Raw genomic sequence first — 27373 nt, 5'->3', positions numbered from 1 at the left:
TACCTGTATAATGATAATGCAGCACCAGAGTCTGCTCCAGCTGTATATTAGTAACAACATGTTCTGCTCCACCTGTATTATACCCACACCGGGGTCTGCACCACCTGTAGAATGATAATGCAGCACCAGAGTCTGCTCCATCTGTATTATAGTATCAAAAGGTTATGCTCCACCTGTATTATACCAACACTGGCGTCTGCTATACCTGTATATACATAGTGCAGCACTAAAGGCTGCTCCAGCTGTATTGTAGTAACACCAGGGTCTGTTACACCTGTATTATATAGAACACTGGTGTCTGATATACCTGTATGATAATAATGAGGCACCACAGTCTGCTCCCCCTGTATGATACCAATAAATACCATCACCTGCTGCTTCTTCCTGCTGGGACCGTCACCCGGAAGCTGCAGTTATACAAGAAGACACGCCCCTCTATATAGCCACGCCCCTCTCTCTCCGTGTAGCTATGGCTACTGTCTGCCCCGCCCCTCTTATCTAAGAAACCGCCCTCCTCTCTTTCCCCTCAGGGCGGTGATTGGCAGAAGTGAGTAGCCAATCAGGCGGCACAAAGTAGGAAGGACGTCCTGTAACTAGAAGCCACCTGCACCTGCCGCTCACAGCTTCATCACTAGAGTAACAGCTGTACAGTCTAATGGTGTCCTCATGTACGGTGACCGGCGGCCATATTCTTATAGTCTCCCAGTCACAGAGCAGAGGGGACGGGCTACTTGGTCTTTAGTAGGCCATTTTGTCATAGACATTCCTGACAGACGGATCCAGGTAACGTGTCCTCTATATATTATATTATTATTATATAGGGGAGAGGGGACCGTACAGTAATATATGAGGAGGAATAACACAGCTCCCAGCACACACTGATATGTGGTATTATTATTATTATATAGGGGAGAGGTGACTGTACAGTGATATATGAGGAGGAATAACACAGCTCCTAGCAAACACTATGTGGTATTATTATTATTATATAGGGGGGAGGGGACTGTACAGTGATATATGAGGAGGAATAACACAGCTCCTAGCAAACACTATGTGGTATTATTATATAGGGGAGAGGGGCAGGGATGTATCTATAATGGGTGCAGGGCCCCTCGGTCCAGGGGGGCCCCACACCGCAGACCCTGCACCCATAGTATTACTTACCTCTCTGGAGTCCAACATCGGTGCGGGTGTTCGGTGCTGTAAAAACGACTGGAAAATGGCCGCCGTGGTCATTTTCCCAGTGACCTGTGCAAACTCTATAGACTTTGGGCTCACGCTATTGCCCAGAGTATATAACTCTGGTGCTGGCCGCGCACAGCTCAGTGCGCTGCTGGATAGAGAGGTGGGGGCCCGTGTCGGAGACTGCACACAGGCCCCCTCCTCTCTAGAAACTCCCCTGGGGAGGGGATTGTATAGTGATATATGAGGGGGAATAACACAGCCCTCAGCACACACTGATATGTGGTATTATTATATAGGGGGGAGGGGACCGTACAGTGATATGAGTGGGAATAACACAGCTCCCAGCACATACTGATATGTGGTTATATTATTATTATTATATAGGGGAGAGGGGAACGTACAGTGATATATGAGGGGGAATAACACAGCTCCCAGCACACACTGATATGTGGTATTATTATTATATAGGGAGAGGGGACTGTACAGTGATATATGAGGGGAATAACACAGCTCCCAGCACACACTGATATGTGGTATTATTATTATATAGGGGGAGGTAACTGTACAGTGATAAATGAGGTGGATAACTAGTGTTCCCTCTAGATCCGGCGGGAGGCAGGGCGCCGGAGCTAGAGAGGGCATGCCCGTGTGCGCACCAAAGGCGCGTGCGACTGAGAAGGGGGCGTGGTCATCGGAAAAGGGGGCGTGTCTATAAGACGCGTCCCCTTTTCGTCACTCTTGGGGGCGTGCCCGGCACTTACGGACACGCCGGGCAGCCCCCAAGCCCTGCAGACAGGGAGAATAGATGCCGGGCGCATGCGCCCGGCGTCTATTCTCCGGCGGTGACAGGGTCACCGCATGTTTCTCCACCCGCGGGACACTGCATCCCGCGGGTGAGAACGGCTCCCGCAGGCTGTGAGGGCAGGGCGCTTTTGCCCTCCTCCTGGAGGGCAGGGTGCTTTTTGCCCTCCAGAAGGAGGGCAGGGCGCCGCGCCCCGCTAAAACAGCCTAGCGGGAACGCTAGATAACACTAGTCCCAGCACACACTGGGCCTGATTCAGAATGGATCGCTTTTGCGATAGCGTACGCTGCTCGGTCGATGGTGTGCACTTCGCATGCATTTGCGAGTTAGCATTGCTATTGCTCTGCGATCACTCTCACAGATACAAAGCCATCGCAGAGTGAGTGACTTCAGGTCAGCATTTGGGTGTGGTGAGGGGAGTGGTCAGGGGGTCCGATGTTCCCGAACAGCGTATGAACTGCTCGCTATTCTTGTGGCTGTTTTTTTCAACCTCTATTTTGCGAGCAGTTCTGAGTAAAAAAAAACCAAGTGACGTGGGCAATGACGCTGCTGTATTAATTATGCACTCCCTTAAAACGCCCGTTTTGACCTTTAAGCACGCCTGCGTTTGAATTCCACACCCCCGTTTTCAAGCACCTTCCCCTGTTACCACCCACATACGCCTCCTCCTGTCACTCAAAATAGCAGGCATTCGCTATTTAGCGAACAAACTATTTTCGGCCGCACTGACTGGTTCGCGCATGCGTATTAAAATCCGTACACATGCGCAGATGTGCGAACATCGGTCACAACGAACGAGCGGCCGCTTACGAGCGGCTCTGAATCAGGGCCCTAATTCGAAAATTGCTTATTATTTCTTTATGTTTAACATTTCGGTGGTGGCACATCTTCCTTCCAGTATCTTCCTTCCAGTATCTTTCTTCCAGTGTCTTCCTTCCAGTGTCTTCCTTCCAGTGTCTTCCTTTCAGTATTTTCATTCCAGTATTTTCATTCCAGTATGTATCTTCCCTTCAGTATTTTCATTCCAGTTTCTTCCTTCCAGTACATATCTTCTCTCCAGTATCTTCTCTCCAGCATTTTTCTTCTTGTCTCTTCCCTATGGTCTCTTTCTTAAAGTATATTCCCTCCAGTATCTTCTCTCCAGCTTCTTCCCTCCAGTCTCTCCCCGCCAGTCTCTTCAATCAATGTTGAAAAAAATGTTCTTGTTCCTGTGCAATAATCCCTAAATCCTCCTATGGCACATGTGTTACACGGAAATAGACCAGCTACAGGCTCTTTTGCGCCTACCTCTGATTCAGCCACATTGTAGTGAGAGAAACATTATTGTCTCTCTGAGATCTCCATTTTGTATTATCCAGAATAGTTTTCTCTGAGCGATCCAGGTCACGTTTGTGTTCCTCACAGCTGCTTTGAGCGATCCATGTCCCTTCTGTATTTCTCACAGCTGCTCTGAGCGATCCATGTCCCGTCTGTGTCCCTCACAGCTGCTTTGAGCGATCCATGTCCCTTCTGTATTCCTCACAGCTGCTCTGAGCAATCCAGGTCCCGCCTGTGTCCCTTACAGCTGCTCTGAGTGATCCGGGTCCCGACTGTTTTCCTCACAGCTGCTCTGACAATTCAGGTCCTGTCTGTGTTCCTCACAGCTGCTCTGAGCGATCCAGGTCCCGTCTGTGTTCCTCAAAGCTGCTCTGACAATTCAGGTCCTGTCTGTGTTCCTCACAGGTGCTCTGAGTGATCCAGGTCCCGTCTGTGTTCCTCACAGCTGCTCTGAGTGATCCAGGTCCTGTCTGTGTTCCTCACAGCTGCTCTGAGCGATCCAGGTTCCGTCTGTGTCCCTCACAGCTGCTTTGAGCGATCCATGTCCCTTCTGTATTCCTCACAGCTGCTCTGAGCAATCCAGGTCCCGTCTGTGCTCCTCACAGCTGCTCTGAGCGATCCAGGTCCCGACTGTTTTCCTCACAGCTGCTCTGAGCAATCCAGGTCCCGTCTGTGCTCCTCACAGCTGCTCTGAGCGATCCAGGTCCCGCCTGTGTCCCTTACAGCTGCTCTGAGCGATCCAGGTCCCGTCTGTGCTCCTCACAGCTGCTCTGAGTGATCCAGGTCCCGACTGTTTTCCTCACAGCTGCTCTGACAATTCAGGTCCTGTCTGTGTTCCTCACAGCTGCTCTGAGCGATCCAGGTCCTGTCTATGGTCCTCACAGCTGATGAAAAAAGATTCAAGGGTGCTGAATTTCTTATGTCTTTTGCTTAGGAAACCAGATAATTTATTAGTTACAGGCGCAATAAGGAGCATATAGGGGTAATGCTCATATATGTGCTAGGAATTATATATAATGGAACAATGTATCGTATATATGTGCTAGGAATTATATATATTGGTAATGTCCCAGAAAAGAGTTATGGGGCATTTCAGGAAAATCTTTTGCAAAACCTCCGCAAAGCCCCTCTGCAATTATGTATTTATTTATGCATGGATGTTATTTCTATGTATGTATATATGTATGTATATAATATGTCTCTAGGAAAAAAAGTGAATAGTGTCATTTATGTAATTTATATTATATGTAATTATGGGGTCTGACATTGTCCTTTTCAAGGGTGAAATTAAAATAGAATCCAAATTATCTGGAAAGCCCCCGTTTCTGTCCCATTGTTATGTAACTGGATACCTGTAATGATAGCTGTGGAGTCAGGAGCATAGTGAAATATAAAATGTTTATTGAAACAAAACCATAGTGCAGACAATGCAGAGAAGCCAGGAGTGATACATGAACCGGACGGGAACTGGTGGTAACAGAAACTTGGAGGCCTGCAAAACTGGATACAAACAAGAACCATATACTGCAGAGTAGATGAGTCAGAGTCACATGCAGTAATAGGAGGGACAGCTTGCAGAGGCCCAGCTGGCTTTAGCTGCACATATTATAGGTTGGAGATATACAGACTGGATACAAGCAAAGGCGAAAAGCTGCAGTATAGATGAGACAGACTCACAGACATCAATGGAGCTGCAGTTTGCAAAAGTCCAGTAGACAGGAGATCAGGTTCAGGCCGTGGAATACAATCCAGGGATAACAATCAATGACCAGCAGGGGGCATGGTGATGGGCAGGAATAAATAGTCTGTGAGGCAGATGCAGGTAGTTAAACAGGGGAGTAATATTAACATCTGCATGTGAGGAAACAATGTCAGAATACATCAGCAGCACCTCTGGTGACAGAGAGGTACTGCAGGCCAGATACAAAATAAAGGACAGTGGGTCTCATTCAGACCTAGTCGATAGATGCAAGCGGTCGCTCTGATTGAGGGTGGCCACTTGCATCTTGAAGTGCAGCCTCTTGGTCGCTAGCTAAGTTGTGGGTTACCACCCACAGCCTAGCGACCGACCAGGGTGATGGTCACGATGGTCAGGACCATCGCGACCATCGGGGCTTGCGACGAAGCCCCAGGGAGCTTCCTGCTCTGATCGAGCAGGAAGCTCCCCACTGACATCATTGCTGATGTCAGCGAGGCCGCCCCCAAACGGCAAGCGTTCTGTCGGGAATGCCTCCGTTTGGCCGGGCACCCCCCCCCGGCACGCCTCCCAAACGGGGCAAGGTATCGATGATGATTGGTGTGAGACCCGGAGCGGCCGGCTCCGACGTGCGCATGCACAGTGGGCAAACATCGACCCGGTTGAGAGTGCTCAGAGCTTGCGACCGGGTCTGATTGAGGCCCAGTATCCTTCCACCGATGTAACTTATATCCAGTGATGCAAAGAGCATGTGATATGTGTCTGGGAGGAATAAGACCCCCGGCCAGAAGCATTGGTGTAACCTTATACAGTACAACATTGTGTGATGGCCTCTGAGGAGCCTTATGGGGCTGGGTCACAGGAACGTCTGATAGACAATGGCCAGAGCTCTATGGCTGGGGGGAGAGGGGAGACTTACTGGTCACTTATTGTTACATGTCTGACTGTGTTACATGTGTTCTCTGTGATAACTGTTATATTTATTCCTAGACAGTCCAGCTGTGAGGAACCAGAGTCTATTACACATCACACGTTCTTTTTTCTCACTGATTTATTGAGGATGGACAAGGACGGGAGTCACAGGACTGAGAGGATCTTACATCTCACCCTGAAGATCATCTACGAGCTGACTGGGGAGGTGAGAGGGCCTGGAGGTTTCACAGTGACATCACTTATATCTATAGTAATACAGAGACATGACTGGGGAGGTGAGGGGATCTGCGAGTATCACAGTGACATCACTTATATCTATAGTAATAATACAGGCACATGACTGGGGAGGGGATCTGCGAGTATCACAATGACATCACGTATATCTATAGTAATAATACAGGAACATGGCTGGGGAGGTGAGAGGATCTGGGAGTGTCACAGTGACATCACTTATATCTATAGTAATAATACAGGGACATGACTAGGGTGGTGAGAGGATCTGGGAGTGTCACAGTGACATCACTTATATCTATAGTAATAATACAGGGACATGACTGGGGAGGTGAGGGGATCTGGGAGTGTCACAGTGACATCACTTATATCTATAGTAATAATACAGGGACATGACTGGGGAGGAGAGGGGATCTGGGAGTTTCACAGTGACATCACTTATATCTATAGTAATAATACAGGTACATGACTGGGGAGGTGAGGGGATCTGGGAGTGTCACAGTGACATCACTTATATCTATAGTAATAATACAGGGACATGACTGGGGAGGTGAGAGGATCTGGGAGTGTCACAGTGACATCACTTATATCTATAGTAATAATACAGGGACATGACTGGGGAGGTGAGGGGATCTGGGAGTGTCACAGTGACATCACTTATATCTATAGTAATAATACAGGGACATGACTGGAGAGGTGAGGGGATCTGGGAGTGTCACAGTGACATCACAAATATCTATAGTAATAATACAGGGACATGACTGGGGAGGTGAGGGGATCTGGGAGTGTCACAGTGACATCACTTATATCTATAGTAATAATACAGGGACATGACTGGGGAGGTGAGGGGATCTGGGAGTGTCACAGTGACATCACTTATATCTATAGTAATAATACAGGGACATGACTGGGGAGGTGAGAGGGTCTGGGAGTGTCACAGTGACATCACTTATATCTATAGTAATAATACAGGGACATGACTGGGGAGGTGAGAGGGTCTGGGAGTGTCACAGTGACATCAATTTTATCTATAGTTATAAATGAGCAGCAGGGAGCCAGTCTCAGATATAGTATAAGTCCGACAGTCCTCAATGGAGTTGGGATTTGGTACATTGCTCACAGTATGTTCTTTTCTTTTTGTCACTGACACAAATATGCCAGATCTGCATACGACATACTCAACATTTTCCTATATATAGGAGATTGTTACAAGACTTGATATGGTGAAATAGTCTTCTTGTATATTATGCAAAGTTAACACCTGAATAAACACCCACATTTAGGTGGAGTTTAATTGACCTTTTCATTGTTGTCTCCCCAATACACAGGATTACACAGTAGTGAAGAAGACATCCGGTGACTGTGAGACACCCAGCAGCCATCCCCGTGTGTCAGGAGGACTGGGCAGGACCCAGAGCCCCATCACGGTGCCTCCACCTCACTCACTGATACATGAGAGACACAATGACCAGAAGATCCTGGAACTCACCAACAAGATCATTCAGCCGATGACTGGAGAGGTGACTGCTGGGAAAGGGACATTATACAGTAACACCAGGGGATGTGTCTGGGTGATGACTGCTGGGAATGGGACATTATACAGTAACACCAGGGGATGTGTCTGGGTGATGACTGCTGGGAATGGGACATTATACAGTAACACCAGGGGATGTGTCTGGGTGATGACTGGAGAGGTGACTGCTGGGAATGGGAAAATATACAGTAACACCAGGGGATGTGTCCGGGTGATGACTAGAGAGGTGACTGCTGGGAATGGGACATTATACAATAACACCAGGGGATGTGTCTGGGTGATGACTGGGGAGGTGATTGCTGGGAATGGGACATTATACAGTAACACCAGGGGATGTGTCTGGGTGATGAATGGAGAGGTGACTGCTGGGAATGGGACATTATACAGTAACACCAGGGGATGTGTCTTGGAGATGACTAGAGAGGTGACTGCTGGGAATAGGACATTATACAGTAACACCAGGGGATGTGTCTGGGTGATGACTGGAGAGGTGACTGATGGGAAAGGGACATTATACAGTAACACCAGGGGATGTGTCTGGGTGATGACTGTAGAGGTGACTGCTGGGAAAGGGACATTATACAGTAACACCAGGGGATGTGTCTGGGTGATGACTAGAGAGGTGACTGCTGGGAATGGGACATTATACAGTAACACCAGGGGATGTGTCTGGGTGATTACTGGAGAGGTGACTGCTGGGAAAGGGACATTATACAGTAACACCAGGGGATGTGTCTGGGTGATGACTGGAGAGGTGAGTACTGCTGGGAATGGGATATTATACAGTAACACCAGGGGATGTGCCTGGGTAATGACTGGAGAGGTGACTGCAGGGAATGGGACATTATACAGTAACACCAGGGGATGTGTCTGGGTGATGACTGGAGAGGTGATTGTTGGGAATGGGACATTATACAGTAACACCAGGGGATGTGCCTGGGTGATGACTGGAGAGGTGACTGCTGGGACTGGGACATTATACAATAACACCAGGGGATGTGTCTGGGTGATGACTGTATCACTGTGTGTGTCAGGTTCCTATAAGGTGTCAGGATGTCACTGTCTATGTTTCCATGCAGGAGGGTGAGTATATAGAGGAACACAGGAGTCTGTACAAGGACGTGATGATGGAGAATCACCGGCCCCTCACATCACTGGGTAGGAGGATTCTGTAACTTATTGTACAGGGGAGAGCATGTATGAGGGTCTCCTATATACACATTATCTGATAATCACATATATACAATGTACTCAGTCACTGTGTGTCTTCTACAGATGGACCCAGTAACAGAAATAACCCACAGAGATGTCCCCGTCCTCATTACTCACAGCGGTGTATAGAGGAGAATCACAGGATCCCACAGGAGCTTCAGGTAGATGGGAATTAGTGACTGTCGCTGTATGATCTTTACAGAAGCTGTGTGTGTCTTATCCACTGATATTATACTGTGTAATTGCAAGTAATGACATCAGACATTATGCATTATTTTATTCTCTGATTTAATTAGGGTAAAGATCTGACTAATAAGAAAAATTATATAGATGGAGAAGAGACATATGTGACTGATATGAAGGCAGAAGATACAGAGGGAGAAGAAGAGACATATGTGACTGATATGAAGGCAGAAGATACAGAGGGAGAAGAAGAGATGTATGTGACTGATAATGAGGCAGGAGATATAGAGGGAGAAGAAGAGACGTATGTGAGGGGTGATCAGCAATGTAAGAAGGAGGAAATCCCTACAGATATCAGCACAGGTGAGTAATAAACACTTATTACAGAAAAAAGTCACATTCTCTCTCTGCACCATGATATAGTGTTCGGTTTTAACCAGTGTATTATATGTGTGGAGTTTGTATGGTCTCCCAGGTTTGTGTGACTTTCCTTCCCCAATCCAAAAATATACTAGTTTGTTAATTGATTTCTGACACAATGCACCTGTGTGTTCAGGTATGTAGATAGTAAACTCCTATGTGTATGGAACTTGGGAATGCCTACATATCTTGCATACATCACTATAATTGGCTAATTATAAATAAATAATATTTCAGTCAGTACAATCATCTTCTTCTACATCCTCCTCAGTTCCTCTTATACTCCTGCTCCCCCCCTCACATCATGTCACTGTGAGTTACCAGCCCAGAGATCTGACCAGTCCCCTTCCCACACTCTGGTGTATCTCATACACCAGGAGCCATCAGCCCCTATTATACTCCTGCTCTCCCCCTCACATCATGTCACTGTGTGTTACCAGCCCAGAGATCTGACCAGTCTCCTCCCCACACTATCTGGTGTATCTCTTACATCAGGAGCCATCAGTCCCTATTATACTCCTGCTCTCCTCCTCACATCATGTCACTGTGTGTTACCATCCCAGAGATCTGACCAGTCTCCTCCCCCTCACATTCTCTGGTGTATCTCATATATCAGGAGCCATCAGCCCCTATTATATTCCTGCTCTCCCCCTCACATCATGTCACTGTGTGTTACCAGCCCAGAGGTCTAACTAGTCTCCTCCCCACACTCTCTGGTGTATCTCATGCATCAGGAGCCATCAGCCCCTATTATGCTCCTGCTCTCCCCCTCACATCATGTCACTGTGTGTTACCAGCCCAGAGATCTGACCAGTCTCCTCCCCACACTCTCTGGTGTATCTCATACATCAGAAGCCATCAGCCCCTATTATACTCCTGCTCTCCCCCTCACATCATGTCACTGTGTGTTACCAGCCCAGAGATCTGACCAGTCTCCTCCCCACACTCTCTGGTGTATCTCATACATCAGGAGCCATCAGCCCCTATTCTACTCCTGCTCTCCCCCTCACATCATGTCACTGTGTGCTACCAGCCCAGAGATCTGACCAGTCTCCTCCCCCTCACACTCTCTGGTGTATCTCATATATCAGGATCCATCAGCCCCTATTATATTCCTGCTCTCCCCCTCACATCATGTCACTGTGTGTTACCAGCCCAGAGATCTAACCAGTCTTCTCCCCACACTCTCTGGTGTATCTCATACATCAGGAGCTATCAGCCCCTATTATACTCCTCCTCTCCCCCTCACATCATGTCACTGTGTGTTACCAGCCCAGAGATCTGACCAGTCTCCGCCCCCTCACACTCTCTGGTGTATCTCATATATCAGGATCCATCAGCTCCTATTATACTCCTGCTCTCCCCCTCACATCATGTCACTGTGTGTTACCAGCCCAGAGATCTGACCAGTCTCCTCCCCCTCACACTCTCTGGTGTATCTCATACATCAGGAGCCATCGGCCCCTTTTATGCTCCTGCTCTCCCCCTCATATCATGTAACTGTGTGTTACCAGCCCAGAGATCTGACCAGTCTCCTCCCCACACTCTCTGTGTATCTCATACATCAGGAGCCATCAGCCCCTATTATACTCCTGCTCTCCCCCTCACATCATGTCACTGTGTGTTACCAGCCCAGAGATCTGACCAGTCTGTTCCCCACACTCTCTGGTGTATCTCATACATCAGGAGCCATCAGCCCCTATTATACTCCTGCTCTCCCCCTCACATCATGTCACTGTGTGTTATCAGCCCAGAGATCTGACCAGTCTCCTACCCACACTATCTGGTGTATCTCTTACATAAGGAGCCATCAGTCCCTATTATACTCCTGCTCTCCTCCTCACATCATGTCACTGTGTGCTACCATCCCAGAGATCTCACCAGTCTCCTCCCCCTCACATTCTCTGGTGTATCTCATATATCAGGAGCCATCAGCCCCTATTATATTCCTGCTGTCCCCCTCACATCATGTCACTGTGTGTTAGTAGCCTAGATATCTGACCAGTCTCCTCCCCACACTCTCTGGTGTATCTCATACATCAGGAGCCATCAGCCCCTATTATACTCCTGCTCTCCCCCTCACATCATGTCACTGTGTGTTACCAGCCCAGAGATCTGACCAGTCTCCTCCCCACACTCTCTGGTGTATCTCATACATCAGGATCCATCAGCCCCTATTATATTCCTGCTCTCCCCCTCACATCATGTCACTGTGTGTTACCAGCCCAGAGATCTAACCAGTCTTCTCCCCACACTCTCTGTGTATCTCATACATCAGGAGCCATCAGCCCCTATTATACTCCTGCTCTCCCCCTCACATCATGTCACTGTGTGTTACCAGCCCAGAGATCTTACCAGTCTCCTCCCCACACTCTCTGGTGTATCTCATACATCAGGAGCCATCAGCCCCTATTATACTCCTGCTCTCCCCCTCACATCATGTCACTGTGTGTTACCAGCCCAGAGATCTGACCATTCTCCTCCCCCTCACATTCTCTGGTGTATCTCATATATCAGGAGCCATCAGCCCCTATTATATTCCTGCTCTCCCCCTCACATCATGTCACTGTGTGTTACCAGCACAGAAGTCTAACCAGTCTCCTCTCCACACTCTCTGGTGTATCTCATGCATCAGGAGCCATCAGCCCCTATTATGCTCCTGCTCTCCCCCTCACATCATGTCACTGTGTGTTACCAGCCCAGAGATCTGACCAGTCTCCTCCCCACACTCTCTGGTGTTTCTCATACATCAGGAGCCATCAGCCCCTATTATACTCCTGCTCTCCCCCTCACATCATGTCACTGTGTGTTACCAGCCCAGAGATCGGACCAGTCTCCTCCCCACACTCTCTGGTGTATCTCATACATCAGGAGCCATCAGCCCCTATTATACTCCTGCTCTCCCCCTCACATCATGTCACTGTGTGTTACCAGACCAGAGATCTGACCAGTCTCCTCCCCCTCACACTCTCTGGTGTATCTCATATATCAGGAGCCATCGGCCCCTATTATATTCCTTTTCTCCCCCCTCACATCATGTCACTGTGTGTTACCAGCCCAGAGATCTAACCAGTCTCCTCCCCACACTCTCTGGTGTATCTCATACATCAGGAGCCATCAGCCCCTATTATACTCCTGCTCTCCCCCTCACATCATGTCACTGTGTGTTACCAGCCCAGAGATCTGACCAGTCTGTTCCCCACACTCTCTGGTGTATCTCATACATCAGGAGCCATCAGCCCCTATTATACTCCTGCTCTCCCCATCACATCATGTCACTGTGTGTTATCAGCCCAGAGATCTGACCAGTCTCCTCCCTACACTATCTGGTGTATCCCTTACTTAAGGAGCCATCAGTCCCTATTATACTCCTGCTCTCCTCCTCACATCATGTCACTGTGTGCTACCATCCCAGAGATCTGACCAGTATCCTCCCCCTCACATTCTCTGGTGTATCTCATATATCAGGAGCCATCCTTCCGTATTATATTCCTGCTCTCCCCCTCTCATCATATCATTGTGTGTTACCATCCCAGAGATCTGACCAGTCTCCTCCCCACACTCTCTGGTGTATCTCATACATCAGGAGCCATCAGCCCCTATTATACTCCTGCTCTCCCCCTCACATCATGTAACTGTGTGTTACCAGCCCAGAGATCTGACCAGTCTCCTCCCCACACTATCTGCTGTATCTCATACATCAGGAGCCATCAGTACCTATTAAACTCCTGCTCTCCTCTTCACATCATGTCACTGTGTGTTACCATCCCAGAGATCTGACCATTCTCCTCCCCCTCACATTCTCTGGTGTATCTCATATATCAGGAGCCATCAGCCCCTATTATATTCCTGCTCTCCCCCTCACATCATGTCACTGTGTGTTACCAGCCCAGAAGTCTAACCAGTCTCCTCTCCACACTCTCTGGTGTATCTCATGCATCAGGAGCCATCAGCCCCTATTATGCTCCTGCTCTCCCCCTCACATCATGTCACTGTGTGTTACCAGCCCAGAGATCTGACCAGTCTCCTCCCCACACTCTCTGGTGTTTCTCATACATCAGGAGCCATCAGCCCCTATTATACTCCTGCTCTCCCCCTCACATCATGTCACTGTGTGTTACCAGCCCAGAGGTCTGACCAGTCTCCTCCCCACACTCTCTGGTGTATCTCATACATCAGGAGCCATCAGCCCCTATTATACTCCTACTCTCCCCCTCACATCATGTCACTGTGTGTTACCAGACCAGAGATCTGACCAGTCTCCTCCCCCTCACACTCTCTGGTGTATCTCATATATCAGGAGCCATCAGCCCCTATTATATTCCTTTTCTCCCCCCTCACATCATGTCACTGTGTGTTACCAGCCCAGAGATCTAACCAGTCTCCTCCCCACACTCTCTGGTGTATCTCATACATCAGGAGCCATCAGCCCCTATTATACTCCTGCTCTCCCCCTCACATCATGTCACTGTGTGTTACCAGCCCAGAGATCTGACCAGTCTGTTCCCCACACTCTCTGGTGTATCTCATACATCTGGAGCCATCAGCCCCTATTATACTCCTGCTCTCCCCCTCACATCATGTCACTGTGTGTTATCAGCCCAGAGATCTGACCAGTCTCCTCCCTACACTATCTGGTGTATCTCTTACTTAAGGAGCCATCAGTCCCTATTATACTCCTGCTCTCCTCCTCACATCATGTCACTGTGTGCTACCATCCCAGAGATCTGACCAGTCTCCTCCCCCTCACATTCTCTGGTGTATCTCATATATCAGGAGCCATCAGCCCCTATTATATTCCTGCTGTCCCCCTCACATCATGTCACTGTGTGTTAGTAGCCTAGATATCTGACCAGTCTCCTCCCCACACTCTCTGGTGTATCTCATACATCAGGAGCCATCAGCCCCTATTATACTCCTGCTCTCCCCCTCACATCATGTCACTGTGTGTTACCAGCCCAGAGATCTGACCAGTCTCCTCCCCACACTCTCTGGTGTATCTCATACATCAGGAGCCATCAGACCCTATTATACTCCTGCTCTCCGCCTCACATCATGTCACTGTGTGTTACCAGCCCAGAGATCTGACCAGTCTCCTCCCCACACTATCTGGTGTATCTCTTACATCAGGAGCCATCAGTCCCTATTATACTCCTGCTCTCCTCCTCACATCATGTCACTGTGTGTTACCATCCCAGAGATCTGACCAGTCTCCTCCCCCTCACATTCTCTGGTGTATCTCATATATCAGGAGCCATCAGCCCCTATTATATTCCTGCTGTCCCCCTCACATCATGTCACTCTGTGTTACCAGCCCAGAGATCTGACCAGTCTCCTCCCCACACTCTCTGGTGTATCTCATACATCAGGAGCCATCAGCCCCTATTATATTCCTGCTCTCCCCCTCACATCATGTCACTGTGTGTTACCAGCCCAGAGATCTAACCAGTCTTCTCCCCACACTCTCTGGTGTATCTCATACATCTGGAGCTATCAGCCCCTATTATACTCCTGCTCTCCCCCTCACATCATGTCACTGTGTGTTACCAGCTCAGAGATCTGACCAGTCTCCTCCCCCTCACACTCTCTGGTGTATCTCATATATCAGGAGCCATCAGCCCCTATTATATTCCTGCTCTCCCCCTCACATCATGTCACTGTGTGTTACCAGCCCAGAGATCTAACCAGTCTCCTCTCCACACTCTCTGGTGTATCTCATGCATCAGGAGCCATCAGCCCCTATTTTGCTCCTGCTCTCCCCCTCACATCATGTCACTGTGTGTTACCAGCCCAGAGATCTGACCAGTCTCCTCCCCACACTCTCTGGTGTTTCTCATACATCAGGAGCCATCAGCCCCTATTATACTCCTGCTCTCCCCCTCACATCATGTCACTGTGTGTTACCAGCCCAGAGGTCTGACCAGTCTCCTCCCCACACTCTCTGGTTTATCTCATACATCAGGAGCCATCAGCCCCTATTATACTCCTGCTCTCCCCCTCACATCATGTCACTGTGTGTTACCAGACCAGAGATCTGACCAGTCTCCTCCCGCTCACACTCTCTGGTGTATCTCATATATCAGGAGCCATCAGCCCCTATTATATTCCTTTTCTCCCCCCTCACATCATGTCACTGTGTGTTACCAGCCCAGAGATCTAACCAGTCTCCTCCCCACACTCTCTGGTGTATCTCATACATCAGGAGCCATCAGCCCCTATTATACTCCTGCTCTCCCCCTCACATCATGTCACTGTGTGTTACCAGCCCAGAGATCTGACCAGTCTGTTCCCCACACTCTCTGGTGTATCTCATACATCTGGAGCCATCAGCCCCTATTATACTCCTGCTCTCCCCCTCACATCATGTCACTGTGTGTTATCAGCCCAGAGATCTGACCAGTCTCCTCCCTACACTATCTGGTGTATCTCTTACTTAAGGAGCCATCAGTCCCTATTATACTCCTGCTCTCCTCCTCACATCATGTCACTGTGTGCTACCATCCCAGAGATCTGACCAGTCTCCTCCCCCTCACATTCTCTGGTGTATCTCATATATCAGGAGCCATCAGCCCCTATTATATTCCTGCTGTCCCCCTCACATCATGTCACTGTGTGTTAGTAGCCTAGATATCTGACCAGTCTCCTCCCCACACTCTCTGGTGTATCTCATACATCAGGAGCCATCAGCCCCTATTATACTCCTGCTCTCCCCCTCACATCATGTCACTGTGTGTTACCAGCCCAGAGATCTGACCAGTCTCCTCCCCACACTCTCTGGTGTATCTCATACATCAGGAGCCATCAGACCCTATTATACTCCTGCTCTCCGCCTCACATCATGTCATTGTGTGTTACCAGCCCAGAGATCTGACCAGTCTCCTCCCCACACTATCTGGTGTATCTCTTACATCAGGAGCCATCAGTCCCTATTATACTCCTGCTCTCCTCCTCACATCATGTCACTGTGTGTTACCATCCCAGAGATCTGACCAGTCTCCTCCCCCTCACATTCTCTGGTGTATCTCATATTTCAGGAGCCATCAGCCCCTATTATATTCCTGCTGTCCCCCTCACATCATGTCACTGTGTGTTACCAGCCCAGAGATCTGACCAGTCTCCTCCCCACACTCTCTGGTGTATCTCATACATCAGGAGCCATCAGCCCCTATTATATTCCTGCTCTCCCCCTCACATCATGTCACTGTGTGTTACCAGCCCAGAGATCTAACCAGTCTTCTCCCCACACTCTCTGGTGTATCTCATACATCAGGAGATATCAGCCCCTATTATACTCCTGCTCTCCCCCTCACATCATGTCACTGTGTGTTACCAGCTCAGAGAACTGACCAGTCTCCTCCCCCTCACACTCTCTGGTGTATCTCATATATCAGGAGCCATCAGCCCCTATTATATTCCTGCTCTCCCCCTCACATCATGTCACTGTGTGTTACCAGCCCAGATATCTAACCAGTCTCCTCTCCACACTCTCTGTGTATCTCATACATCTGGAGCCATCAGCCCCTATTATACTCCTGCTCTCCCCCTCACATCATGTCACTGTGTATTACCAGCCCAGAGATCTGACCAGTCTCCTCCCCCTCACACTCTCTGGTGTATCTCATGCATCAGGAGCCATCGGCCCCTTTTATGCTCCTGCTCTCCCCCTCACATCATGTCACTGTGTGTTACCAGCCCAGACATCTGACCAGTCTCCTCTCCACACTCTCTGTGTATCTCATACATCAGGAGCCATCAGCCCCTATTATACTCCTGCTCTCCCCCTCACATCATGTCACTGTGTGTTACCAGCCCAGATATCTTACCAGTCTCCTCCCCACACTCTCTGGTGTATCTCATACATCAGGAGCCATCAGCCCCTATTATACTCCTGCTCTCCCCCTCACATCATGTCACTGTGTGTTACCAGCCCAGAGATCTGACCAGTCTCCTCCCCCTCACACTCTCTGGTGTATCTCTTATATCAGGAGCCACCAGCCCCTATTATATTCCTGCTCTCCCCCTCACATCATGTCACTGTGTGTTACCAGCCCAGAGATCTAACCAGTCTCCTCCCCACACTCTCTGGTGTATCTCTTACATCAGGAGCCATCAGCCGCTATTATACTCCTGTTCTCCCCCTCACATCATGTCACTGTGTGTTACAGCCCAGAGATCTGACCTGTCTTCTCCCCACACTCTCTGGTGTATCTCATACATCAGGAGCTATCGGCCCCTATTATACTCCTGTTCTCCCCCTCACATCATGTCACTGTGTGTTACAGCCCAGAGATCTGAGCAGTCTTCTCCCCACACTCTCTGGTGTATCTCATACATCAGGAGCTATCAGCCCCTATTATACTCCTGCTCTCCCCCTTACATCATGTCACTGTGTGTTACCATCCCAGAGATCTGACCAGTCTCCTCCCCCTCACACTCTCTGGTGTATCTCATACATCAGGAGCCATCGGCCCCTTTTATGCTCCTGCTCTCCCCCTCAAATTATGTCACTGTGTGTTACCAGCCCAGAGATCTGACCAGTCTCCTCCCCACACTCTCTGTGTATCTCATACATCAGGAGCCATCAACCCCTATTATACTCCTGCTCTCCCCCTCACATCATGTCACTGTGTGTTACCAGCCCAGAGATCTGACCAGTCTCCTCCCCACACTCTCTGGTGTATCTCATACATCAGGAGCCATCAGCCCCTATTATACTCCTGCTCTCCCCCTCACATCATGTCACTGTGTGTTACCAGACCAGAGATCTGACCAGTCTCCTCCCCCTCACACTCTCTGGTGTATCTCATATATCAGGAACCATCAGCCCCTATTATATTCCTGCTCTCCCCCCTCACATCATTCCACTGTGTGTTACCAGCCCAGAGATCTAACCAGTCTCCTCCCCACACTCTCTGGTGTATCTCTTACATCAGGATCCATCAGCCCCTATTATACTCCTGTTCTCCCCCCCTCACATCATGTCACTGTGTGTTACAGCCCAGAGATCTGACCAGTCTTCTCCCCACACTCTCTGGTGTATCTCATACATCAGGAGCTATCAGCCCCTATTATAATCCTGCTCTCCCCCTCACATCATGTCACTGTGTGTTACCAGCCCAGAGATCTGACCAGTCTCCTCCCCACTCTCTCTGGTGTATCTCATACATCAGGAGCCATCAGACCCTATTATACTCCTGCTCTCCGCCTCACATCATGTCACTGTGTGTTACCAGCCCAGAGATCTGACCAGTCTCCTCCCCACACTATCTGGTGTATCTCTTACATCAGGAGCCATCAGTCCCTATTATACTCCTGCTCTCCTCCTCACATCATGTCACTGTGTGTTACCATCCCAGAGATCTGACCAGTCTCCTCCCCCTCACATTCTCTGGTGTATCTCATATATCAGGAGCCATCAGCCCCTATTATATTCCTGCTGTCCCCCTCACATCATGTCACTGTGTGTTACCAGCCCAGAGATCTGACCAGTCTCCTCCCCACACTCTCTGGTGTATCTCATACATCAGGAGCCATCAGCCCCTATTATATTCCTGCTCTCCCCCTCACATCATGTCACTGTGTGTTACCAGCCCAGAGATCTAACCAGTCTTCTCCCCACACTCTCTGGTGTATCTCATACATCAGGAGCTATCAGCCCCTATTATACTCCTGCTCTCCCCCTCACATCATGTCACTGTGTGTTACCAGCTCAGAGAACTGACCAGTCTCCTCCCCCTCACACTCTCTGGTGTATCTCATATATCAGGAGCCATCAGCCCCTATTATATTCCTGCTCTCCCCCTCACATCATGTCACTGTGTATTACCAGCCCAGAGATCTGACCAGTCTCCTCCCCCTCACACTCTCTGGTGTATCTCATGCATCAGGAGCCATCGGACCCTTTTATGCTCCTGCTCTCCCCCTCACATCATGTCACTGTGTGTTACCAGCCCAGACATCTGACCAGTCTCCTCTCCACACTCTCTGTGTATCTCATACATCAGGAGCCATCAGCCCCTATTATACTCCTGCTCTCCCCCTCACATCATGTCACTGTGTGTTACCAGCCCAGATATCTTACCAGTCTCCTCCCCACACTCTCTGGTGTATCTCATACATCAGGAGCCATCAGCCCCTATTATACTCCTGCTCTCCCCCTCACATCATGTCACTGTGTGTTACCAGCCCAGAGATCTGACCAGTCTCCTCCCCCTCACACTCTCTGGTGTATCTCTTATATCAGGAGCCACCAGCCCCTATTATATTCCTGCTCTCCCCCTCACATCATGTCACTGTGTGTTACCAGCCCAGAGATCTAACCAGTCTCCTCCCCACACTCTCTGGTGTATCTCTTACATCAGCAGCCATCAGCCCCTATTATACTCCTGTTCTCCCCCTCACATCATGTCACTGTGTGTTACAGCCCAGAGATCTGACCTGTCTTCTCCCCACACTCTCTGGTGTATCTCATACATCAGGAGCTATCGGCCCCTATTATACTCCTGTTCTCCCCCTCACATCATGTCACTGTGTGTTACAGCCCAGAGATCTGAGCAGTCTTCTCCCCACACTCTCTGGTGTATCTCATACATCAGGAGCTATCAGCCCCTATTATACTCCTGCTCTCCCCCTTACATCATGTCACTGTGTGTTACCATCCCAGAGATCTGACCAGTCTCCTCCCCCTCACACTCTCTGGTGTATCTCATACATCAGGAGCCATCGGCCCCTTTTATGCTCCTGCTCTCCCCCTCAAATTATGTCACTGTGTGTTACCAGCCCAGAGATCTGACCAGTCTCCTCCCCACACTCTCTGTGTATCTCATACATCAGGAGCCATCAACCCCTATTATACTCCTGCTCTCCCCCTCACATCATGTCACTGTGTGTTACCAGCCCAGAGATCTGACCAGTCTCCTCCCCACACTCTCTGGTGTATCTCATACATCAGGAGCCATCAGCCCCTATTATACTCCTGCTCTCCCCCTCACATCATGTCACTGTGTGTTACCAGACCAGAGATCTGACCAGTCTCCTCCCCCTCACACTCTCTGGTGTATCTCATATATCAGGAGCCATCAGCCCCTATTATATTCCTGCTCTCCCCCCTCACATCATGTCACTGTGTGTTACCAGCCCAGAGATCTAACCAGTCTCCTCCCCACACTCTCTGGTGTATCTCTTACATCAGGATCCATCAGCCCCTATTATACTCCTGTTCTCCCCCCCTCACATCATGTCACTGTGTGTTACAGCCCAGAGATCTGACCAGTCTTCTCCCCACACTCTCTGGTGTATCTCATACATCAGGAGCTATCAGCCCCTATTATAATCCTGCTCTCCCCCTCACATCATGTCACTGTGTGTTACCAGCCCAGAGATCTGACCAGTCTCCTCCCCACACTCTCTGGTGTATCTCATACATCAGGAGCCATCAGCCCCTATTATACTCCTGCTCTCCCCCTCACATCATGTAACTGTGTGTTGCCAGCCCAGAGATCTGACCAGTCTCCTCCCCACACTATCTGTTGTATCTCATACATCAGGACCCATCAGTGCCTATTAAACTCCTGCTCTCCTCCTCACATCATGTCACTGTGTGTTACCATCCCAGAGATCTGACCAGTCTCCTCCCCCTCACATTCTCTGGTGTATCTCATATATCAGGAGCCATCAGCCCCTATTATATTCCTGCTCTCCCCCTCACATCATGTCACTGTGTGTTACCAGCCCAGAGACCTGACCAGTCTCCTCCCCCTCACACTCTCTGGTGTATCTCTTACATCAGGAGCCATCAGCCCCTATTATACTCCTGTTCTCCCCCTCACATCATGTCACTGTGTGTTACAGCCCAGAGATCTGAGCAGTCTTCTCCCCACACTCTCTGGTGTATCTCATACATCAGGAACTATCAGCCCCTATTATACTCCTGTTCTCCCCCTCACATCATGTCACTGTGTGTTACCAGCCCAGAGATCTGACCAGTCTCCTCCCCCTCACACTCTCTGGTGTATCTCATACATCAGGAGCCATCGGCCCCTTTTATGCTCCTGCTCTCCCCCTCATATCATGCAACTACCAGTCCATTGAAACATCACACACAGAGCTATAACCTCACACCCTTTATTCCACAATGGCTCCATCCAGTCTCTGTGCTTGGATGCTCTGTACTGTTGCGTTTTATCTGCTGACCTGTCTCTATATCATGCTCTGTCCTTCTGTTTTACTTTTTCTGCTTTCTTCCTCCTTCTGCTGTTGCCCATATGTGCCCTGCGCCATACCCCTACCCTGTCCTGCTGCCTCCCCCGCTCTGTGCCCTGCGGCATTCCCCTACCCTGTCCTGCTGCCTCCCCAGCTCTGTGCCCTGCGGCATTCCCCTACCCTCTCATGCTGCCTCCCCCACTCTGTGCCCTGCACCATTCCCCTACCCTGGCCTGCTGCCTCCCCCGCTGTGCCCTGCGGAATTCCCCTACCCTGTCTTGCTGCCTCCCCGCTATGTGCCCTGCGGCATTCCCCTACCCTGTCCTGCTTCCTCCCCCACTCTGTGCCCTGCACCATTCCCCTACCCTGTCCTGCTGCCTCCCCCACTCTGTGCCCTGCACCATTCCCCTACCCTGTCCTGCTGCCTACCCCGCTCTGTGCCCTGCGCCATACCCCTACCCTTTCCTGCTGCCTCCCCCGCTCTGTGGCCTGCTCCATTCCCCTTCTCTGTCCTGCTGCCTCCCCCTCTGTGCTCTGCGCCATTCCCCTACTCTGTCCTGCTGCCTCCCCCTCTCTGTGCCCTGCACCATTCCCCTACCCTGTCCTGCTGCCTCCCCGCTCTGTGCCCTGCACCATTCCCCTACCCTGTCCTGCAGCTTCCCCCTCTCTATGTCCAGCTGCCTCCCCCGCTCTGTGCCCTGCACCATTCCCCTACCCTGTTCTGCAGCCTCCCTCGCTCTATGTCCTGCTGCCTCCCCCGCTCTGTGCCCTGCAGCATTCCCCTACCCTGTCCTGCTGCTTCACCGCTCTGTGCCCTGCACCATTCCCCTACCCTGTCCTGCAGCCTCCCCTGCTCTGTGCCCTGTGCCATTCCCGTACCCTGTCCTGCTGCCTCCCCTGCTCTGTGCCCTGCGCCATTCCCCTACCCTGTCCTGCTGCCTAACCCGCTCTGTGCCCTGCACCATTCCCCTACCTTGTCCTGCTGCCTCCCCCCACTCTGTACCTTGCACCATTCCCCTACCCTGCTGCCTCCCCCGCTCTGTGCCCTGCACCATTCCCCTACCCTGTCCTGCTGCCTCCCCCGCTCTGTGCCCTGCACCATTCCCCTACCCTGTCCTGCTGCCTCCCCCCTCTGTGCCACCATCATTCTGTGTTGCTCTGTCCTGTCGCTCTCCTTCCCTCTCAGCGGTAATATACAGTGACTCATTACCCTAAGTTAGTAGCATGGCTCTGGTGGGGTTACTCTCCCTGATGGTGACCAGAAGACCATATTGAGGCTGTTTTTGTTACATATATATCCACCTGGTAACTTTTTGTAGTGTGGACGCAGTTGTTGGTAATTAGCCCACAAGTTTCCTGTGTGTATGTGTGAGGGTGGTCTAGACGGGCATTGTGGTTCACCAACGTCACTGGCTTTTGAGGCTTCCTGCTCTGTGTTGATGGCTAGGGAACGTTACCCAGGAAAGTCTGCATTTAGGGGGAGATATACATTGGTGATGGGCCATCTGCCTGTCCCTGGTGCTGGTCTATGACATGTGCTGATAATGTGCTTGTGCCAGTTTATGTCAATATTTTATCTGTTCATCGTGAGTCTTTATTGTTGGTTCATTTGTAAATGTTATAATGTGGTCATAGCTCTTACCTGCAATTTAAACAAATAAACGCTTTATTTATTATAGTAACATGGTGGAGTGATGGTTAGCATTACTGCCAAACAGCACTGAGTTCAATTCCCAGCCAAGGTGCTTCGTGGAGTTTGTATGTGTTTCTTCCAAAAATCATACTGGTAGGTTAATTGGCTACTGACACAAATTAATCATAATGTGAGTGCGAGGTAGATACAGTAGGGATTATAGATTGTAAACTCCAGTGGTGCAGGGACTGATGTGAATAACTAAATATTCTTTGTAAATTTCTGCTCAGTATATCTGTGCTGTATAAAGTGCTTCTCAGTGTCTGTGCTATATAAAGTGCTTCTCAGTGTGTCTGTGCTATATAAAGTGCTTCTCAGTGTGTCTGCTATATAAAGTGCTTCTCAGTGTGTCTTTGCTATATAAAGTGCTTCTCAGTGTGTCTTTGCTATATAATGTGCTTCTCAGTATGTCTGTTTTATATAAAGTGCTTCTCAGTATGTCTGTGCTATAAAAAGTGCTTCTCAGTATGTCTGTGCTATATAAAGTGCTTCTCAGTATGTCTGTGCTATATAAAGTGCTTCTCAGTGTGGCTGTGCTATATAAAGTGCTTCTCAGTGTGTCTGTTTTATATAAAGTGCTTCTCAGTATGTCTGTGCTATAAAAAGTGCTTCTCAGTATGTCTGTGCTATATAAAGTGCTTCTCAGTATGTCTGTGCTATATAAAGTGCTTCTCAATGTGTCTGTGCTATATAAAGTCCTTCTCAGTATGTCTGTTTTATATAAAGTGCTTCTCAGTATGTCTGTGCTATATAAAGTGCTTCTCAGTATGTCTGTGCTATATAAAGTGCTTCTCAGTATGTCTGTGTTATATAAAGTGCTTCTCAGTATGTCTGTGCTATATAAAGTGCTTCTCAGTATGTCTGTGTTATATAAAGTGCTTCTCAGTATGTCTGTGCTATATAAAGTGCTTCTCAATGTGTCTGTGCTATATAAAGTCCTCCTCAGTATGTCTGTTTTATATAAAGTGCTTCTCAGTATGTCTGTGCTATATAAAGTCCTTCTCAGTATGTCTGTATTATATAAAGTGCTTCTCAGTATGTCTGTGCTATATAAAGTGCTTCTTAATGTGTCTGTGCTATATAAAGTGCTTCTCAGTGTGTCTTTGCTATATAAAGTCCTTCTCAGTATGTTTGTGCTATATAAAGTGCTTCTCAGTATGTCTGTGCTATATAAAGTGCGTCTCAGTATGTCTGTGCTATATAATGTGCTTCTCAGTGTGTCTGTGCTATATAAAGTGCTTCTCAATGTGTCTGTGCTATATAAAGTGCTTCTCAGTGTGTCTGTGCTATATAAAGTGCTTCTCAGTATGCCTGTGCTGTATAAAGTGCTTCTCAGTGTGTCTGTGCTATATAAAGTGCTTCTCAGTATGTCTGTGCTGTATAAAGTGCTTCTCAGTATGTCTGTGCTGTATAAAGTGCTTCTCATTATGTGTGTGCTGTATAAAGTGCTTCTCAGTGTGTCTGTGCTATATAAAGTGCTTCTCAGTGTGTCTGTGCTATATAAAGTCCTTCTCAGTATGTCTGTGCTATATAAAGTGCTTCTCAGTATGTCTGTGCTATATAAAGTGCTTCTCAGTATGTCTGTGCTATATAAAGTGCTTCTCAGTGTGTCTGTGCTATATAAAGTGCTTCTCAGTATGTTTGTGCTATATAACGTGCTGCTCAGTATGTCTGTGCTATATAAAATGCTTCTCAGTGTGTCTGTGCTATATAAAGTGCTGCTCAGTATGTCTATGCTATATAAAAAGCTGTAATTAATAATAGTTATTGTATTTCCAGCAGATGGACGCACAAGCAGGAATGACTTGGAGGGAGATCTCATCTTGTCTACAGATATTAAAACAGAAGATAACATCACACAGGAATCTCCAGTAGATAATCTCGTTATGCTAAATATACATCCAGTACCTCACAGTGCAGCTATATCATCTAATTTTTATCATTATCCGGACTGTTCTCCTGATGCCCCAGCTTTTGTTACACATAGTGCAGCTCATACACCTGATAAATTATTTCCGTGTTCTGTGTGTGGGAAATGTTTTAAAAATAAATCAAATCTAATTACACATGAGAGAAGTCACACAGGTGAGAAACCATTTTCATGCTCTGTGTGTGGGAAATGTTTTGCACAGAAATCAAATCTAATTACACATCAAAGATGTCACACAGGTGAGAAACCATTTCCATGCTCTGTGTGTGGGAAATGTTTTACACAGAAATCAGCTCTTGTTACACATCAGAGATCACATAGGTGAGAAACCATTTCCATGCTCTGTCACACCTTGGTAGACATGAGATTTTACACAAGAGAAAAGCATTTATATGAGCTGACACAAAATAGGGTTGTAGCAACACTCTGGACACACAGTATTTTAACAGTTTAAATTATCCATCTGCTGATAATTGGGATGTGTGCCATTTATATAAAAAGAGGAATGTACGCACTAAGGAAATCTTAATAAATAATGATTATAGGGTTTGCTAAAGATGAAATACAAATGTATAATACTTTAATATGAACTATCCCAGGGGCAGTGACAGATTTCGCTATCTATGCTGTCAGGGGGTTATTTAATGTTGCCAGAAGCCGCTGTCGAGGTTTGTTACCTTCTCGCTCCCCTTACGGGACGCCATATTCTTCTGCCGCAGCTTCAGACAGCCTCCTGTGTTGCCAGGCAGCATAGATGTAGAACTAAGATGGCGCCTGCTGGAAGATAAGGACACTGGGCAGCCGCACATACTTCTGGGACCACTGGATGACGGGCACTGGCTCAGCTGTTAGCCTTTTGTTAATCTTCAGTCTTGCTTGCTATTGGTGCAATATCGTTTAAAAACGTTCCAGTCCAACGCCATCTTGCCGGTTATAGCGTACCCTTAGCATGTGTATTCCGGTTCCTGTCAGTCAAAATTTTGATCGTGAGAGACTTTTCTGCATGGCTATGACTCCTGTGGAACATCTATTTGTTCAATCGCTGCAGTTGTCATCTAGAGCAGTGTCACCCGCGTGTAAGACCAGGCGGCAACCTAAGTACCAGTGAGCATTTCCAGCTCTAAGGGAATATTCATATCAAAAAAGGGGGGGGGAAAGGGACAGGGGTTGTCTTGAGTGGCTCATTGTTATCAAGTAAAATATAACCTTTATTAATTCAAATATAAGGAAATGGAGAAAGGGTTAATAGGTCACACCATGCCTATTGTGATTGCAAGACTACCCTGGTTATAATGACATGACTATCTCAGTATCGTCTAGTCGCCTTCAGGGGTGTGCTACTCAGGGATATATCACTACTACATTACACAACAAGAAAATAATCCCAATACCAGTGCTCAATGTCCCAATAATGCTATAATATCACTTTTATTACTAATAGGTGGAAATTAATTAAGTGCTTGGGTTAAAACACAGCAAAACACTCAATCGTGCTCAATCACCAGTGTCTCTAACTCATACACTAACTAGTGCGCTGCTGTATGTGACAATATTGTGAGAATCACTATTATAATTACCAAGTAAGTATATGTATTATATAGATTACAATCAGTAGTATAATATAGTGTAAGTGTGTATATCTCTTGATACAATAGATATTAGGTTATAGCTACTTAATAGTCATATTTGTTACATAAACTCCCATCATATGGAGATCAATATGCTGTAATAAACACATGTAATCTAGCATATTCTCCGTGATTCTTATTGAACTTGCATGCCTGGATAGGCCCATCCTACATATTTGTGTGTAATTTGAATGAGATTTATTACACAGGTCTGCGAAATTTATGGTATTGAAAGCTTTTTTAATAATACTTTTATATTCTTAATTATACTCCTGTGGACATCAAGAAATAGTATATTAAAAAAAAATTACCACATCGCATTTACCTATAAGGGGGTTACAAACATTTTTAAGAAAAAACAAGAAGTTTAATTGTTTTTGACATATTTATTGGGAAATACGAAATGTA

General features: G+C 48.1%; 2 protein-coding genes across 3 annotated transcripts in view; one reads left to right on the top strand and one right to left on the bottom strand.

The window, feature by feature from the left end:
• The window catches only part of LOC148502636 (uncharacterized), a 187115-nt gene that overhangs the window by 17710 nt on the left and 142032 nt on the right, over nt 1-27373 (bottom strand).
• On the top strand, nt 547-27373 carry LOC148502639 (uncharacterized). Of its 2 annotated transcripts, none has more exons than XM_088449595.1 (7): nt 547-783; nt 5991-6138; nt 7493-7684; nt 8778-8856; nt 8974-9071; nt 9207-9456; nt 25190-27373. In XM_088449595.1, the coding sequence occupies exons 2-7, from the start codon at nt 6061-6063 to the stop codon at nt 25660-25662; spliced, it is 1170 nt and encodes a 389-aa protein (XP_088305721.1). In that variant the 5' UTR covers nt 547-783; nt 5991-6060; the 3' UTR covers nt 25663-27373. The 2 variants fall into 2 exon arrangements, with proteins under 2 accessions (XP_088305721.1, XP_088305720.1); XM_088449594.1 differs by having other exon boundaries at nt 25187-27373.

This window comes from Taudactylus pleione, unplaced genomic scaffold, assembly GCF_031769625.1.
Source record: "Taudactylus pleione unplaced genomic scaffold, aTauple2 ptg000488l, whole genome shotgun sequence".
In the NCBI taxonomy this organism is placed as follows: Eukaryota; Metazoa; Chordata; class Amphibia; order Anura; family Myobatrachidae; genus Taudactylus; species Taudactylus pleione.
Note: the sequence above shows the minus strand (reverse complement) of the source record. Positions and strands in the feature narration are given on the sequence as shown.

Excerpts from the sequence above, each read along its gene's own strand:
- LOC148502639 (XM_088449594.1), top strand. The coding sequence starts at position 6,061 with ATGGACAAGGACGGGAGTCACAGGACTGAGAGGATCTTACATCTCACC. Across the intron at positions 6,139-7,492 it reads TCTACGAGCTGACTGGGGAG|GATTACACAGTAGTGAAGAA; the intron begins GTGAGAGGGCCT and ends CCCAATACACAG. Across the intron at positions 9,072-9,206 it reads GGATCCCACAGGAGCTTCAG|GGTAAAGATCTGACTAATAA; the intron begins GTAGATGGGAAT and ends TGATTTAATTAG.